Source organism: Nannobrachium achirus (assembly GCF_963921795.1).
Source record: "Nannobrachium achirus genome assembly, chromosome: 24".
Classification (NCBI taxonomy): Eukaryota; Metazoa; Chordata; class Actinopteri; order Myctophiformes; family Myctophidae; genus Nannobrachium; species Nannobrachium achirus.
In genome coordinates, this window is record NC_137831.1 from 30,321,543 (window position 1) to 30,336,689 (window position 15,147).

At 45.8% G+C, this 15,147-nt stretch overlaps 1 protein-coding gene across 1 annotated transcript in view; it reads right to left on the reverse strand.

Annotated features, from left to right (window-relative positions):
• Window positions 1-13,274: 13,274 nt before the first annotated feature.
• The window catches only part of LOC308280209 (dystrophin-like), a gene marked incomplete at both ends in the record, with an annotated part of 562,770 nt that continues 560,897 nt past the window's right edge, over window positions 13,275-15,147 (reverse strand). The window contains 1 exon segment of the mRNA XM_080720472.1: window positions 13,275-13,372. Coding sequence (XP_080576598.1) covers window positions 13,275-13,372 — 98 coding nt within the window.

Sequence of the window (15,147 nt, forward strand, 5' to 3'; positions counted from 1 at the left end):
TACAGTATTTCAATTATTTTAAGCCTAGAATCAAGCCATCCACGATACTGGTGAATCATACCATGAACCTTTTTGATTCTGTGAAAAGAAACATTTGAATATTTAATTATATGATATATATAGTACATTTAGTAAATACTCTTTGTTTAGCTGTTATTCTTTTTATTTATTTTTTATTTTCACAGAATCAAAGGTTTTATGGCCATGATTCACCAGGATCCTGGATGGCTTGACTCTAATTAAAATAATTTATATAAATATTTGTTGTAAAAGTCTATAGGACAAATTTATGGACGATTTCTTAGTGGCACCAGTAAACCACACCCACTGCTATGCCCTATTATGGCCATAAGTTGTCTGGCACACATAAGGGCAGTCTTAGATGAGTGGGTAGAGACACAAGTTAGTCATTATCTCCACCACACCAAAGGCAGGGGCCGCTGTCAGCGGCTAATCTGCTAAAAGTATTCAGTCACCGAATACTTGTCATCATTTTTTTTTTTTATGAATTCATAACCTCAGATCCACTGAACTCATATTTGGATGACAATATGTCGATTTTTTTTTATCAGAGATTCATTAATTTTTGTGCAGTTTTTGAGCATTTGGCTTTGTCTGTTTGTATGTAGATATTATACACTGGGCGCTTAATGAAACAAACTCATAAAAAAGCACCACTCACTTCACACTGGGTGTGGTCTCGTCTCTGAGAACCCCTCACTGGAGCTCAGACCGTCGGGGCAGCGCAGCGTACGAAGTCTGTCCCGTAGTTGGACTGTGTGGCTCTTGAGCGCAGCGGTGCCGCCGTCTGCGATCCACTCCTCACACTGTGCCACGATCTCTGCCTGTTTCAGGTAAAAGTGCCTGTGTATCACCTCTTTGAAACACGGGGAGGGATTGCGCATCTGCTCCAGCATGGCCAACTTGACGGTGGCCTGCCGGATGTTGGCGTTGTACTGGCGTGAGTTTGCGGTGCCGTTGGGGGTGCCGCGCGTGCCCTCGTAACCCGGCTCGTTGAAGTACGGCTCGGGCACCAGGATCAGAGACTGCAAAGACACCAGCACCTGTAGGAGGGTGGATGTCCGCGGGTTCCACCTCTCTTCTGGTCTCCCCGACCAAGTGTTGAGGATACTCAAACACACATATCCGTTGTTGTAGAGGTTAGGGTTGAAGCGCACGGTTTGTCCCCCGGTGGTCTGCAGGGTGACCAGTGGAGGGGAGTTGGGATAATCCTGGGGGAAGTGCACGTCAAACTCAAAGCAGCCGTTGGCGTACGGAGAGTCGGGTGGGCCTGTGATGAGAACCTTCATGATGTCCAACCGTTCCACGTCGCATCGGACAAACACGCTGGAGGAGGAGGAGAGGGGCAGAGAGGTGGAGAGAGTGACGGCCTCCTGTGCCAGGCGGCGGGCACGAGCAGCGCTATTGGCATAACTGGCATTGGTATCGGTCACTTGAGGCTTGTAATGGTAGTTGACGTGGAAGACCAACTTCCCATCATCGCCCTCAGAGATCATTTCAACAACGTCGAACTGGAGCTTCTTCGTGGCAGCAACGTACCTCTCTGAGGAGCGTAGGACCGACAGGGATTTGGGCGCCTGCTTTGAGCACTCCACCTGCTTCATATCCTGGTTGGTGGTAACAGCGCAGACCATCTCGGCTGTTCTGTGGATGTCCGACACCAGCAGTGTCAAGTCGTCAGGCTCCGCGTCTGGACTATCCGCCTTCCCCGCACCTCTGCTCTTGCCCTGGTGCGTGCCACAAGATGCGAATCTCAGCGTGTCTGTTCGTTTGCTGGAATGGAGGCGGTTGGTGTACATGTTAAAGCAGTTCCTCATCGTGGCCAGCAGCATGCTCATGGAGGTCTGTCCCCCGGAGCACTCCTCCCCAGACAGGGGCAGCAGTAGAGGTACCAGGGCTGCGCAGGTAGAGATGGCCCGCAGTAGCTCCAGCAGTGCCCGATACAGGGGCACGTGGAGTGCCATGTCCATCACGGAGTCGTTGCGGAGGTAGGAGGTCATGACCGGGACGAGGCAGGACCGGCTGAGCACCTCACCCAGCCTCGAGGGCCAGTCTGCGCCGCCACTTACCCTGGCCCCCATGGCCACCCTCAGATCCTGCCGGGTTGATGTAGCTGGCCAGCACCCGCAATAGGCAGCTGACATGCTCCTCTTCCAGGCGCTGCTTGGTCAGAGCCTGCTCCATGTTCCAAACGGAGGCCGTGGACCCGGAATTGAAGCCTGTTCCCTTGGCCCAGTACAGCTTTTGCTTCCCGGCAGTGGGAAGCACCCGGGAATCCGGGCCGCTGGCCCTCGCGCTCGGGAAGAGAAGCGAGTGGTGGCTGACGGCCGAGAGGCGGGACAGGATGAGATGGACGGCACCGGCCTCGAGGGCCTTACCTCGCAGCTCCGCGTCGTCTCCTGTGGCCAAGGGAGTGCTGCTGAACAGTGCCCGCAGCAGGTGGAACGGTATTATGTTTTCACCCACGCTGGCAAACACCTGCATCGGTGACTCGATGGGACCGGCCTGCAGCAGAGACTCGTCTGGGCCCTTGCCGACCGGCTCCAGCTTGACCGTCAGGTCAATGGAACGGTAAACCGGGGGCAGCTTGCGGCTGTACAGGACGGTCAGCAGCTGGGCCAGCGTCAGATCCACTGGGAGGGGATGACCTGGAAGGAGTTTGTGGTAGAGGCAGAAAACACCAGGCGAAGAGGTCATCTGACCAACTGACTGCTTCTTCATGACTTGTCCCGGCCGAGGTGTGGATAGGACATGTTTAGACTGGGACGTTGAGCCGGAGGCCACGGCAGTGCTGTAGCCTTCTTGGAAACAACGGTCGGCTTTCATATTTCCCTTGTCTTTCTTGTTCTTCCTCCCCCTTTTCTTTGTGTTTTTCATTTCTCCCCTCTGCTCGTTGATCACCGTGGCTGTAATGCTTGCTCTGTCTGACACCTGGTCTAGGACCTCGGCCAGTGTGGCGGAGATGGGCAGATGGAGGGTGCGGTACCCGTCGCCTGCTCCATACATGGGGTGCTGAATTACATGGCTGGTGGCGTCTTTGTCCTTGCATCCCTGATACAGCGGGCAGGCGGACTGGACAGAGACCGTGATTTTCTCCTCATCCAACATGAGCTGCGAGAAAAGCTGGCGGATGAAGCCAGATAGGTGTCCAGACTCGGGCACATTCCCTTGCTGGGATGGCGGTTGGTAGAGCTCACACAGCAGCTTTGCCATAAGCCGCTGGTTGTTGGGGTGGCAGGAGATGCACTGCCGGAAGAAGGCCACCGTGGCGTTCTCCAGAGCGGTCCTCTGCTGAGTGGTGAGACCACTAGCCAGGCCCGTCGTCGCGCCGCTCTTACAGGCACTGGCTGCGTTGGCACTGGAATGGCACAGCAGGAAGAGCAAGGCTGACCACAGCGGGCTGACCTCCGGCCCTCCTAACCATTCTAACCATTCTTTCAGGGCGTGACCATTCCCCACTTCTGTCAGGAAGCACAGCATTGGAACGGCCAGCTTTGCCGACAGAAGTGGTTGGCTGGGTGCCTCAACCCGGGAGGTGGCGACTGCGGGCAGAGGCAGTTTGGCACTGGCTAGGAGGCCACAGCAGAACTGGTACAAGCTCCGCACCAGCAGGGAGGGGAAGCCGGAGTCTAACAGCTGCTTAACGCCTCCTGGCGACTGTGAAGCTGCCGCAAGGGTAGCCAGCTGTGACTGTGACAAATTGATCAGGGGTCCATGATGCTCTGAGTGATTATTGCGGTTGGCGTTGCGCTGCTTCTTGCCGCCGGGCACCACAATGCCCATACAGGACATGAGCAGGGAGAAATGATCTGGGTTGATGTGGCAGATGGAACACAGCAGGCCGTCCACAGCCGCTTTCATCGCCACGTTGCAGGGCAGAGACACGGACCAGTTGTAGAGCAGCTCAAAGAGCTCCCTGTCCAGCAGCGCAGGGAGGTCATAGTCGACAGGCAGCTCATAGCTGTGCCACAAGATGGCCGCAACACAATGGAGGTGAGGGGGCGAAGACTCGAGGTTTCCATACTCCCCAAAACAGCACGAGGCTGAAGCCCCGCCCGCCGAGGGAGAGCGGCCTTCGGCGGAGCGCGAGCCCCTGCTCACGTCGCGGAGCCACTGCAGCAGTGAGCGAATCCTGTCTTTGGTGCCAGGGTCCTGGGTCGTACCGAGCCGATAGAGAACGTCCACGGTGGAGTCTGAGGAGGCGACGCCGTCGAGCTGTCCACGCGGTAAGGGACTGTTCCGATTAGCTGTGTCGGTGCCGAGGTTGGGGTGGCCTGGAACTGTAGCCTGAAGCGCGACCTCTGACGCCCGGGCCATCATAGGGCTGGTGGAGGGCATGGTGCCTGGCGCAGCAAAGTTGTGGAGTCCCTCAGCGGTGTCAGGCTCCAAGGTCATGACCGTCGCTTTGAGACCGCCGTCCGCTGCCTTTCCTTTAGCAGAATGTGGAGAATTCATGATAGTGGACGCCATGCTGCAAGCTGTGTTGACTAATGGCCCGTGCGACCACGTTTTTACAAATTAACTGGACACCACCCATGTCATGGCCCGTTGCCTAACTACAATGATTTGAACAATAATGGTGACGTCTCCATACATGGGCATGTGGTGTGACGATTTGCGTTGGCGTTGTGCCTGTGTTTATAATCGGGCTGTGTTCTCCGCATTATTGCGTTGGACAATGCGCCGTGTCGACACGTCCAGTCCGTATATGGGCGTATCTGTGTTCCCACCACAGACAGACGCCGCAAGTGTAGTCGAGGTGGAGCGCTGCTACACTAGCTTTTTGACCTGCCTGCACATTCAAGGTCCACTTCACCATAGACAGCTCCTCTGGCTCTTGGGCGTCTGTAATAAAGGGAAGGCTGTTTTTAAGGCAAGCTTCCGTAATTCTGAAGCACGTTTCCGCGTTCGTCACAGAAGGGGACGTTCGGTAGGCCAATCAGAGGCGGGACTCCCGCTTTCAAAGGGGCACTTGCTTTGGCAGGGTAAACGTTTGTTTCCTCATGCCAATAAAGCTCCTTTGAATTGAACAGTCCCGGAAAAGACACGCTGTGATTGGCCATTAGTCACTTTGAGCGGCGTGACTTCCGCCTTCCCCTCTTTACAGGTCACTCCAATGAACGGAGTACTGAGTATCTAGCTCTTTATATCTATGTGCCTCACCCCCACACATACACCCTACCTGTAACAATGGCAGCTTACCTGGCTGCTTTCAATGCTTTGCACGTTCAACTTTCACCTCCCACCGCCCACAGGCCACACCTTACCTGGAACGGTAACACTTTACTTAAATGTTGTGTCAATGCATTATAATCACATTTAAAATCCACTATGTGTGAGTCGTTATAAATGTTTATAATCATGTATGTATGACAACTTATAACATCTCATTAAGTGCTGGTCATACTGCATTATAAGCTCAGTGGAACAGTGCTTTTTTACTACCTCAACTTAGTTATAAAGTGTCTTTGTTATAAGTTGTTATGCATAGTTAAAAACATTTATAACAAGTGTTATGAAGCAGGTTATAATGCATTAGAAATGTGATTATAATGCATTACAGCCCCGACCTTTATTCAAAGTGTTACCTGGTAATTATGTGAAGTTTCATTGTGCTTATAATGCATCATGACCGGTACTTATACGTTATATTAAGCTATATTAGGCTACTTCATAAACCTTGTTATACGTTGCTCTGCATACTTATAAACATTTAAAACAAATGTTATAATGCCTTGATGGCTTTTTGTCAACTGTAGATTTTGTGGACTAAAATCTTTTATTTAGTCGACTAAAACTAGACTTAAACCTAAAACATTCCAGATGACAAAAATGTGACTAAAACAAAATGGAAATGTATTCAAAAGACTGACTAAAACTAAAAATCAAACCTCGGTTCGAAGTGAAGCGGTGAATTTTTATTCTATGTGTTCTAGAGCTATGAAATCTGTGTTCTAGATCTATACATTCTGTGTTCTAGATCTATACTTTCTATGAAGATTTATACTTTCTATGTGCTTTTAGTTCTATATTTTTATGAATTCTGAATGAATGAATGATTTTGTCTGGAGGGCCAAAATGTCATGTGAAGCTTGACCAATCCTCAATTCTGCATGCAAGGGACATGTACGAGACAGACAAAGCCACTCCTTGGGAATCTATGGGAATCCTCAAAAAAAAACATGTACGGGACAGACAAAGCCACTCCTTGGAAGCGGCTTTCACCGCTTCAAAAAAGAATTTGCGGTCAAAATCAACACTGCGTTGTGAGCTTGTAGATCGGCTATCTTTTTCCAAAATTGTAAACAATAAAAAGATAAAAATGCTACAGTAGGTGTGAGGGGTAAGGCAACAACACATCTTTTCTAAGTTAAATAGTCAACATTCATATTGTATTTATCAGTCCTTAATGGGCTACCGGTATACCAGTTGTATTGTAATTGCATTTAACATGTAACAATCACCTTATTTACATATCCAAAACTGATTTAAAGTTTAAAAATCGAACCTCGGTTCGAAGTGAAGCGGTGAGATTTTATTCTATGTGTTAGAGCTATGAACTCTGTGTTCTAGATCTATACATTCTTCTGTGTTCTAGATCTATACTTTCTATGTGCTTTAGTTCTATATTTTTATGAATCCTGAATGAATGAATGATTTTATCTGGAGGGCCGACTTGTCATGTGAAGCTTGACCAATCCTCAATTCTGGACGCACGGGACACACATATTTAAAAAAACTAGACCAGGTCAACCTGGTTGTGCCAGACCCCCTGTCTGTCATCATCATTTATGACATCATGCCTTTTGTAGGCATGTCATCATCATGTCATCATCATATATACCCTTTATATAGAAAACCCGGACCGACATTTGCTTATGTAGGCCTACCCATTTCATGGGTCTGGCAAAAAAGAATTGTGTGAAGCTTCAAAGTATGGTCTCATTGGACATTTTAATCATCCAATCATCAGACCGGGACGGACGGGACACATATTCTGGATGTACGGGACAGATAAAACCTGTTCACTCTGGAGTCTGGACTGGAATGACCATATATGGATATGTACGGGACACACAAAGCCACTCCTTGGAAGCGGCTTTCACCGCTTCAAAAAGGAATCACACCTGTGTGAAGTGAGTGGTGGTCACTTAACACTAGAACATACTGTTCCTGAACTTATTTATATTATATACAGTATATAGGCCTATTTATACACTACAGTATATATATATGCTTGACCAATGTGCAAATCATTATCCTTGCGTTGGGGTGTGCACCGTATATGAGGGATTGAATGTAGTAGGAGTCTCGGAAGTAATGCTGAGGATCCACGACGTATCAGTGATGTCGGTCGCCTCCAAATTTGGTCACCGTTTCAACCCGCAGTTGTTACCATGGCAGCGGTATCAGTGAGGTCGGACATCTCCAAATTTGGGCACTGGCCGTGTCCAGAGCACAGACAGATATCAGACGGACGGACAGACAGACATTCGGTAAATTAATTAGATCTACTTGAAGCATCAAATAAGGAGCCAAATACTTATGTTCCATATACAACCACAACAGGAAATAGGATTGGAAAAATGCCACACGCTTATCCTCGATTTACATTCACAGAGAGGGACGTACATATAGGGTGCGTTCGGAAATGCGGTGACGTTGAGAGTGCATTCAGTGTGGCCTATTTACGAACGACCAGATAAGAGGCAACTGTGTGCTTTTTCAGTCTGAAAACTTTCTTAAAAGCAGCAGTTGCTAACGCAGCGTTGCTATTGATAGGTAATTAAATTCATAATATTGGCCTACCTAGTTTACACGTTGATGCGTGTGCAACAATAAAGCCCAAAGGACCAATAAAGCAGCAATAGTGCATATTGTTATCATTTCCTACGCCACTGTTCACCGCAGAGAGGTGCGAGACACCGCCATGAAAACCAACCAATCAAAACACCGCACCACACTGCCAAACCCCATCTTCTGAGTAGGGTCGGTGAGTGCATGCACTCAGCACGCCACGCACTGGATTTCCGAACGACAACGCACCAAGTGCACCGAATAAACGAGCGACAACATGTGTGTTGAGTGCGCATTTACGAACACACCCATAAACACACCCAAAGTCGCGTATTGGAGCGGCTAGCATGGCTTAAAAAAAACATACAAATAAATAACTAAACAAAACCTATCCCGGCAGCCGGAACAACAAAGGACACATGAATCAGCAGGATTCAACATAACTGCGTGCTTTATTGATACACAGTAAAGCATTTTATAATACAGTAGTAAGGCATATATTTGGTGGAATCTGATATGTTGTGAAAGTTCGACGCGTTATTGAGAAGGAGAAGAAAAAAATAACAACGATGGGCGGATGAAACAAACAAAACAAAAACGTTAAGTAAAAGTCAATCAAAAAAAATTCAGTGTATGGTATCAACACACAAAAAAATAATAACAATAGGCCCTATGCACAGCAGCCATTTTGGAGAGAAGTTGGATGGTCTTCTCACTTCCTTCAAAAGGTGTTACCAATGATACTAATGAAGGCTCTGTTCCATTTCATGTTGCACAGTGGTTCTCAAACCTTTTACGCCTGCATTTGGTTCCATTTGAACACTCTCAGAGTAACACCTTTTAAGGGGTCATTTGAAACCCCCAAGGAAACACGAGGATCCCTGGGCCACACTTTGAGACCCACTGGTGTAGCAGAGTGTTTCTAGTGAGCCAACATGCACAATATCAGCACCCTGACTCTGTTTGAGCAGAATGGAACAGAGCCTTCATTAGTATTATTGGTAACACCTCTGAAGGAAGCGAGAAGACCATCCAACTTCTAGCCAAAATGGCTTCTGTGCATAGAGTCCTTAAACCCTCCCTGCTCAAACTGCGGGAACACTCCACTAAGAACGTCTCCCCCACCTCGTCAAAGTGGTTACACGTTCGAATAATGTCTGGCTCCTATTTAGTCACACGCTACCGACAGCTCACACTGCACAAAAAAAAAAAAGAAAGAAAACTGAATGGAAGACGATAAGTCAAAACACACACACACACACCTCTATGACAATCCCTCTCTAAGAGAAAACAAGTAGTAGTTACAGTATGTCCCAGGTATGACAGTAGTGCACGCTGACTCATGTAGCATTATCGTCTCTGTCGGGAGGAAACCTTGTTATGTCCAAAACTGGTATTCTTCAGGATTCAATTTGAAAAAGTAGCAGGGAAAAAAAAAAAAAAACGCTGCTTCGCACTGCGATTCAAGCTACATTTGATGCATTCGCGTGACGCTGTAGTGTGATCAAGTAGGGTCTTTACAATAATAATAATAAAATAAAATAAAGGTTTCTGTCCGACAGCACTATACTGTATATATTATGTACAGTCACAGTGGGGCAGAAACCTTGTTTCTCCATCTTCCATTGTTCATAAATGAATGCCCCATGTTATACTTTGTTGTATGACTGTGCCATGCAAAGGTAGTTCAAATCGATCGCTAGATTTGCTATTTTCATTGCCTTTTACATGTTTAGAAGAATTGTGAACCGTTTGAAAGTTGTTTACGACTTTCTGAAGAGCTTGTGACGACGTAACAAAAGCAATCCACTAAAAAACGGATCCCCTGGAACACGGATTCTTCTTTTCCGTTTCGGAAAAGCAACGGTTTCCGCCCGACAGCGACGAAACAAGACACCATCATTTTTTGTATCTAATCATTCATATAAAACGCGGTACAGAGCACCTAACCCTGCAGTGTGTTGTTATTATTATGAGTGGACATTCAGACTGGTGGTCTCCGACAGAAGAGCCTTATATTTTCGTCCATGCCTTACCCCTAATCCCTAAACTTATTTGCCTTTTTTTTTTTACTATTTTGGAAAACACTTTAATGACACTTTAATAACCCGATCAACATCGAAACATTGTGTGCTTCTAGATCAGCTATTTGAAATATAAAAAAATATTTTCAAAATAGCAAAAAATGCCGAAAGAGTTTACGGATAATGGGTATGGCAAGGACGAAAATAGGGCCCCTAATGCCTAAGCCTAGTTCATGCCACGACGCTCCGAAGGCGGCTGGGAATAGCAGATCTACAAGCTCACAGCGCGTTGCGGACACAAAGGCGCTGTGAGCTTGCAGGTCTGCTGTTCTCCGCGGACGAAGCATCAATTAGGTTTCGGCGCATTAAAATGGAGGGACCGAACGAGGGCATTCAACACCCCTCCTCCGGTATTAGCAATGCAACCAGGAGTACCAACAAGGAATATAACGTACAGTAGAGTAGCCGTCGCCTCATAAATGGTGGGACCTCCAGAATTTCAAATGAGGTAGAGCTTGCATTTACTGGATTTTTGTCAGAAAAGAAAAGAAAATGTTTCTCTTAAAATCGGGGTTATAGATTTAAATTAAATACAAATAGAAATTAAAGGACAACTTTGGTTTTTTACAACAAGGGTTCATATTTTAGATTGTAATTAGAGAAAAGAAAAAAAGAGTTTTAAAATGTTTTCATTTGCTTCCTTCTATTGTTTTATCGCATTTACCGTGCTAAAATGTGGGGCATGCGTACAAGTGGCTAAATATGTCTTTTTAGACACAATAAGCCAGCAGTTTCTTTATTGCTATTTACATTAACACTTCTAGCCCCCACAAGTCATATCCAACCATGAAAGGTTGCGTTGTATTGAAAGGTTGCGTTGTATCTTGGGAATGGGCTTATTCTGTGTAAAATGACATATTTAGCCACTTGTACGCATGCCCCCAACCACTGAAATAACTATCTTTAAAACAATAGAAAGAAGTAAATGAAATAATTTTAACACTCATCTTTTATATTCTTTAATTACAATCTAAAATATGAACCCTTGTTAGAGGTTCTAAAGTTGTCCTTTAAAAAGAAACTACAAACAACAACCTCTAGGTTCAAGCCAGCTAGCAGCCTCTTAAACACTGTAGTGCTCGGTTTCAAATAAATAACAGGAGATAAACTCGCGTGTCGATTTACAGTACTCTTGATATGAACCTGTACTCTACTGTATATTATTACGTGTTCCCTGGGTCAGACACGTAACAGTTTTTAGACTTGGAAGAGGCTAAAAAGCAGAAGCCGACTTTTCCATACATTTAAGGTTTTTTTATTTGTTAGCCGAATGTTCGATTGGCAATTTAGTCTGTGAGGTGAACTGTCACGAAGCCCAATGCAGAACGGTAGGTAACTTGTTATCAACCAAACAATTGTGCTCCTTATTTATCGGTATCAGTAGCATTACTTTTATAATATTACTGTTATATTATCATAAAACATTTTTTTGTGTGTTGCCAATTATTTGGGGACACACTTGCAACATCCTCATGCCAGGCCCACAGGTTGAACATCGCTGGCTTTACGGCCTTCGAGACAGTTCTGAACTAACCTCCGCTTACAAACACAAAGCACCTGGTGTTGAACACGACCACAGGCTTCAGAAACCGTAGTCTGATAAGATATTAATAAAATTAAAAGTTTACAGTAAAAAAATAAAAATAAAAATCCAGTGTGACAATTTAACTCAGAGTTAACAAATAGACCCGCAACTACGGGTCCATTTGGTTCCGTCTGAAAGCACCAAGTTGCAGTGCCAACAGGTTCCATTTGCACAAAGCGGCGATTTAAATGAACACAGACGATTTGAACTGTTTGAGGAGGCGTATAACTTATACCAGGAGTCTTCAACGTTTTGCGGGCCAAGGACCCCCTTAACTGAGAGAGAGACGAAGCAGGGACAATGCCTTGCGCTTGTAGATCAGCTATTATCGCCTTATGTTCCCCTCAGAATGGGGATGGTGCGAGGGTTGGAGCTCCTATTGCACAAAGACTTGGCGGCGTTGGCGCCCGCCCCCCCCAGGGGTCCCGGAACCCACTGTTGAAGACCCCTGACTTCTACAGTCTGCTTGTACGTACGGATGGATGGATGAATGGACGGACAGTCGGACGGACATATGGACGAATAGATAAAAGGACAACTCAATTAAAACCGAGGTTCGTCAGCCAAAGCAACAACAACAAAATAATAAGGAAAAAAAGCTGTAATGTTATGTGAAAATTAGGCACCTACACACACACATACAGTACACATACACCCACACATCCACACATACACAACACACACTGAAAATATTCAGGATGCCTGCATTGCCTTTGACAGCAGTATATACTCTGTGAATAGAAAGACATATTTTCCTCTTTAAAAAGCACCCATTTGTGGTTTTACAATCATTCTTTTTCCATACAAATGTCTGAAATGCATTTTTTTTTTGTGTATATCTTTTTTTTGTTTTTGTATTCGTTTGTTGGGTTTTTCTTTTCTCCCGTCACAAACAGATGGCAGACACACGGCCGACGTCCAAAACGCCCACACCTTTTTCACCGTCGTCATAGGGTTGGGACGATGAGCGATATCATCGTATATCGTGATGAAAAAAAAAACCACTCACGATAATCGTATCGCGGAGATTTAATTTATCGTGATATCGTCCTCCGTCATGCACTGGGATCAATTCACATTTTATTTGCCGAGCTGCATATCCGGTACGACTTAAACGCTCTAGAGTTGGTAACTTTTAACTCTATCAAATGTCTTTGCCAAGAAATAGCCGATCTACAAGCTCACAACGCATCGCAACGCCAAAGCGTTGTGAGCTTGTAGATCTGCTATTTTTTGGCAAATGTTCCGCCCCAGGATAATAGATTTTGATTATCGCGATAATATCGTAAATCTCGATTTCTTTTGTCACAATAATCGTGATATGAAATGTTCATATTGTCCCATCCCTACGTCGTCACCATGACGTCTTTTGTTTATTTTTTCAACCTCTCTCTCTCACTCGCTTTTTTTTTTTATACAATTGCATAGAAGTTTAAAAATCAGCTCTGTTAATAATAAAACAACTTCCGGGACTTATTTCTTTTTCTCTCTCTTTTTTTTTTAAGAAACTACTGAAATCTACAAGTTATAGAACTTTTTTGATTTTAATGTGTGTGTGTGCGTGTGTGTGTGTGTTGTTTTTTTGTTTTGTTTCACTGTCGTCGCTGCAACTGCGCTTCCTTCACAAAAATAGACATTATATATATATTCTCTTTGTAAACGGGTGTTTTGTCCGATCCAGTTGTTTTGACTAGAAAAAAGCATGCAACGAGTAGGTACAGAGGCGGGGGAGGGGAGGGGGACAGAGGAGGGGCAGGGGCGGAGTCAGAAGGGGCAGGGGCCTCGTGCTATTCGGCGCTCTGCTCGTCCGTCATGACGCTGACCAATGACTCCATGGCGCGGCCCAAGTCGTCGGCCATGTGGAACAAACTGCCCACGCTGGGTCCTAGAGAGAGAGAGAGATGAGAGAGAGAGAGAGAGAGAGAGAGAAAGAGAGAGAGAGAAGAGAGAGAGAGAAGAGAGAGAGAGGGAGAGAGAGAGAGAGAGAGAGAGAGAGAGAGAACTTTAGACCAGGGGTCTTCAACAGGGTTGTCCCCTAGCGCAGGGGTTCCCAAACTTTTTTGTCTCAGGGCACCCCATGAATATTTTTGAAATCCGAGGCACCCTTACATTATAATTTTCACTCCCAGCACCTTATATTTATAGCATATCGTCGTTGACAACGACGATATGCCTTGTATGTCCAAAAACCGTTCGTTTTATATTTATCATCTATAAAATGTACTAAACTAGTGAAAACAGCAGATCTACAAGCACATTGTGTGCTTGTAGATCGGGCTGTTTTCACTAGTTTTGTGCGACAGAGGTCTCTGCCTGCTGACAGTGACGATATTTTAATGATTATGTTTTGCGAGGAAAACATTGAGATAATAGCCATTTTGGTTAGAACTGACTGAAAATGACTTTGTACTTCAAGTTTAAAATGATACAAAATATTTTTCCAAGTGTCCAAAAAAAAATCCAAATATTATCAAATGATCTCGCGGCACCCCTGGACAGCCGCCGCGGCACCCCAGGGTGCCCCGTCACCCACTTTGAAAACCCCTGCCCTAGCGGGTCCTCAGAGTTACTACCAATGGCGAGTAACCGGCACTGGAATTTAAGCTCTCTTTCGGGTACGCATACACGTTGCTGTTCCTATTAACTCTTCTTGTGCCAATCTCGCCCAGGAACGTGACAAGGCGGGGGGGTGGGGGGGGGGGGGGGACTCGGCCGTCAGCACCAGGTAAGCATGTGATCTCCATAGGCTCCTATTCATTGCTGATGCAAAGAAACGGCTTTATCTCGGAATCCACTTTCAAAACGCAGAGAACCGCTCTTTTTCACGGCGACACTGCGGCCGCGGCGGTCGGCGGCGGTCGAATTTGTCATTTCCGTATGAGAGTAAACATCCCAGTCTACCTCCGGATTCAGTGGATTTCCACAACATGGACACAATCATGGCTTCCGGGGCTCTTCAAAATAAAGCACCGTGAATGGCAGCACTCTGTATCCAAATACAATAATAATAATGGCATGTGTTTGTTTGATTTATTGATTGAATACTTTATTAGAAGTATGCATTGGAAAAGTAAAGTTTCATGACAGTACAGTTCACTGGTACAAGGTCAACTAAAAGGAGATCCTAGTGGGTGCCAGGTGGCCTAGTGGACCAGGCGCATACCATATAGGCATTGCCATTTCGGCATCAATGCCTGTCGGTGTCACCGGTTCGATTCCCGATCCGAGCGACCCTTTGCCGCGTGTCACTCCCTGTCTCTCCCCCATTTCCTGTCAGTTTACTGTCCCTATCCAATAAAGGCAAAAAAGCCCAAAAAAAAACAATCTTTTAAAAAAAAGGAGATCCTAGTAAGCTTTTCAGTTTACAAAGGAAACCTTTAAGTATCTCATATAACATTGAATGACAGACGGATAGAACACAGTACTATGCAGTAGATATTGTCAGAGGTTTTTCAGGGCGTTTTTTTTTTTAAGGATGTTAGGCATTGGCACTCCTTTAAGGCCTTCGGTAAGGCGTTTCCACATTTTGGTGGTCTAGCAGGAGAACGAGTGCGTGTTAAGGCACACAGGTCAAGCACTTAACAGACGAGAGGTTTGTCTCAAATGTGGAACAAGGAAAGATCTAGTGATTAAAGGTTAGGATTAGGAAATAAAAAGATA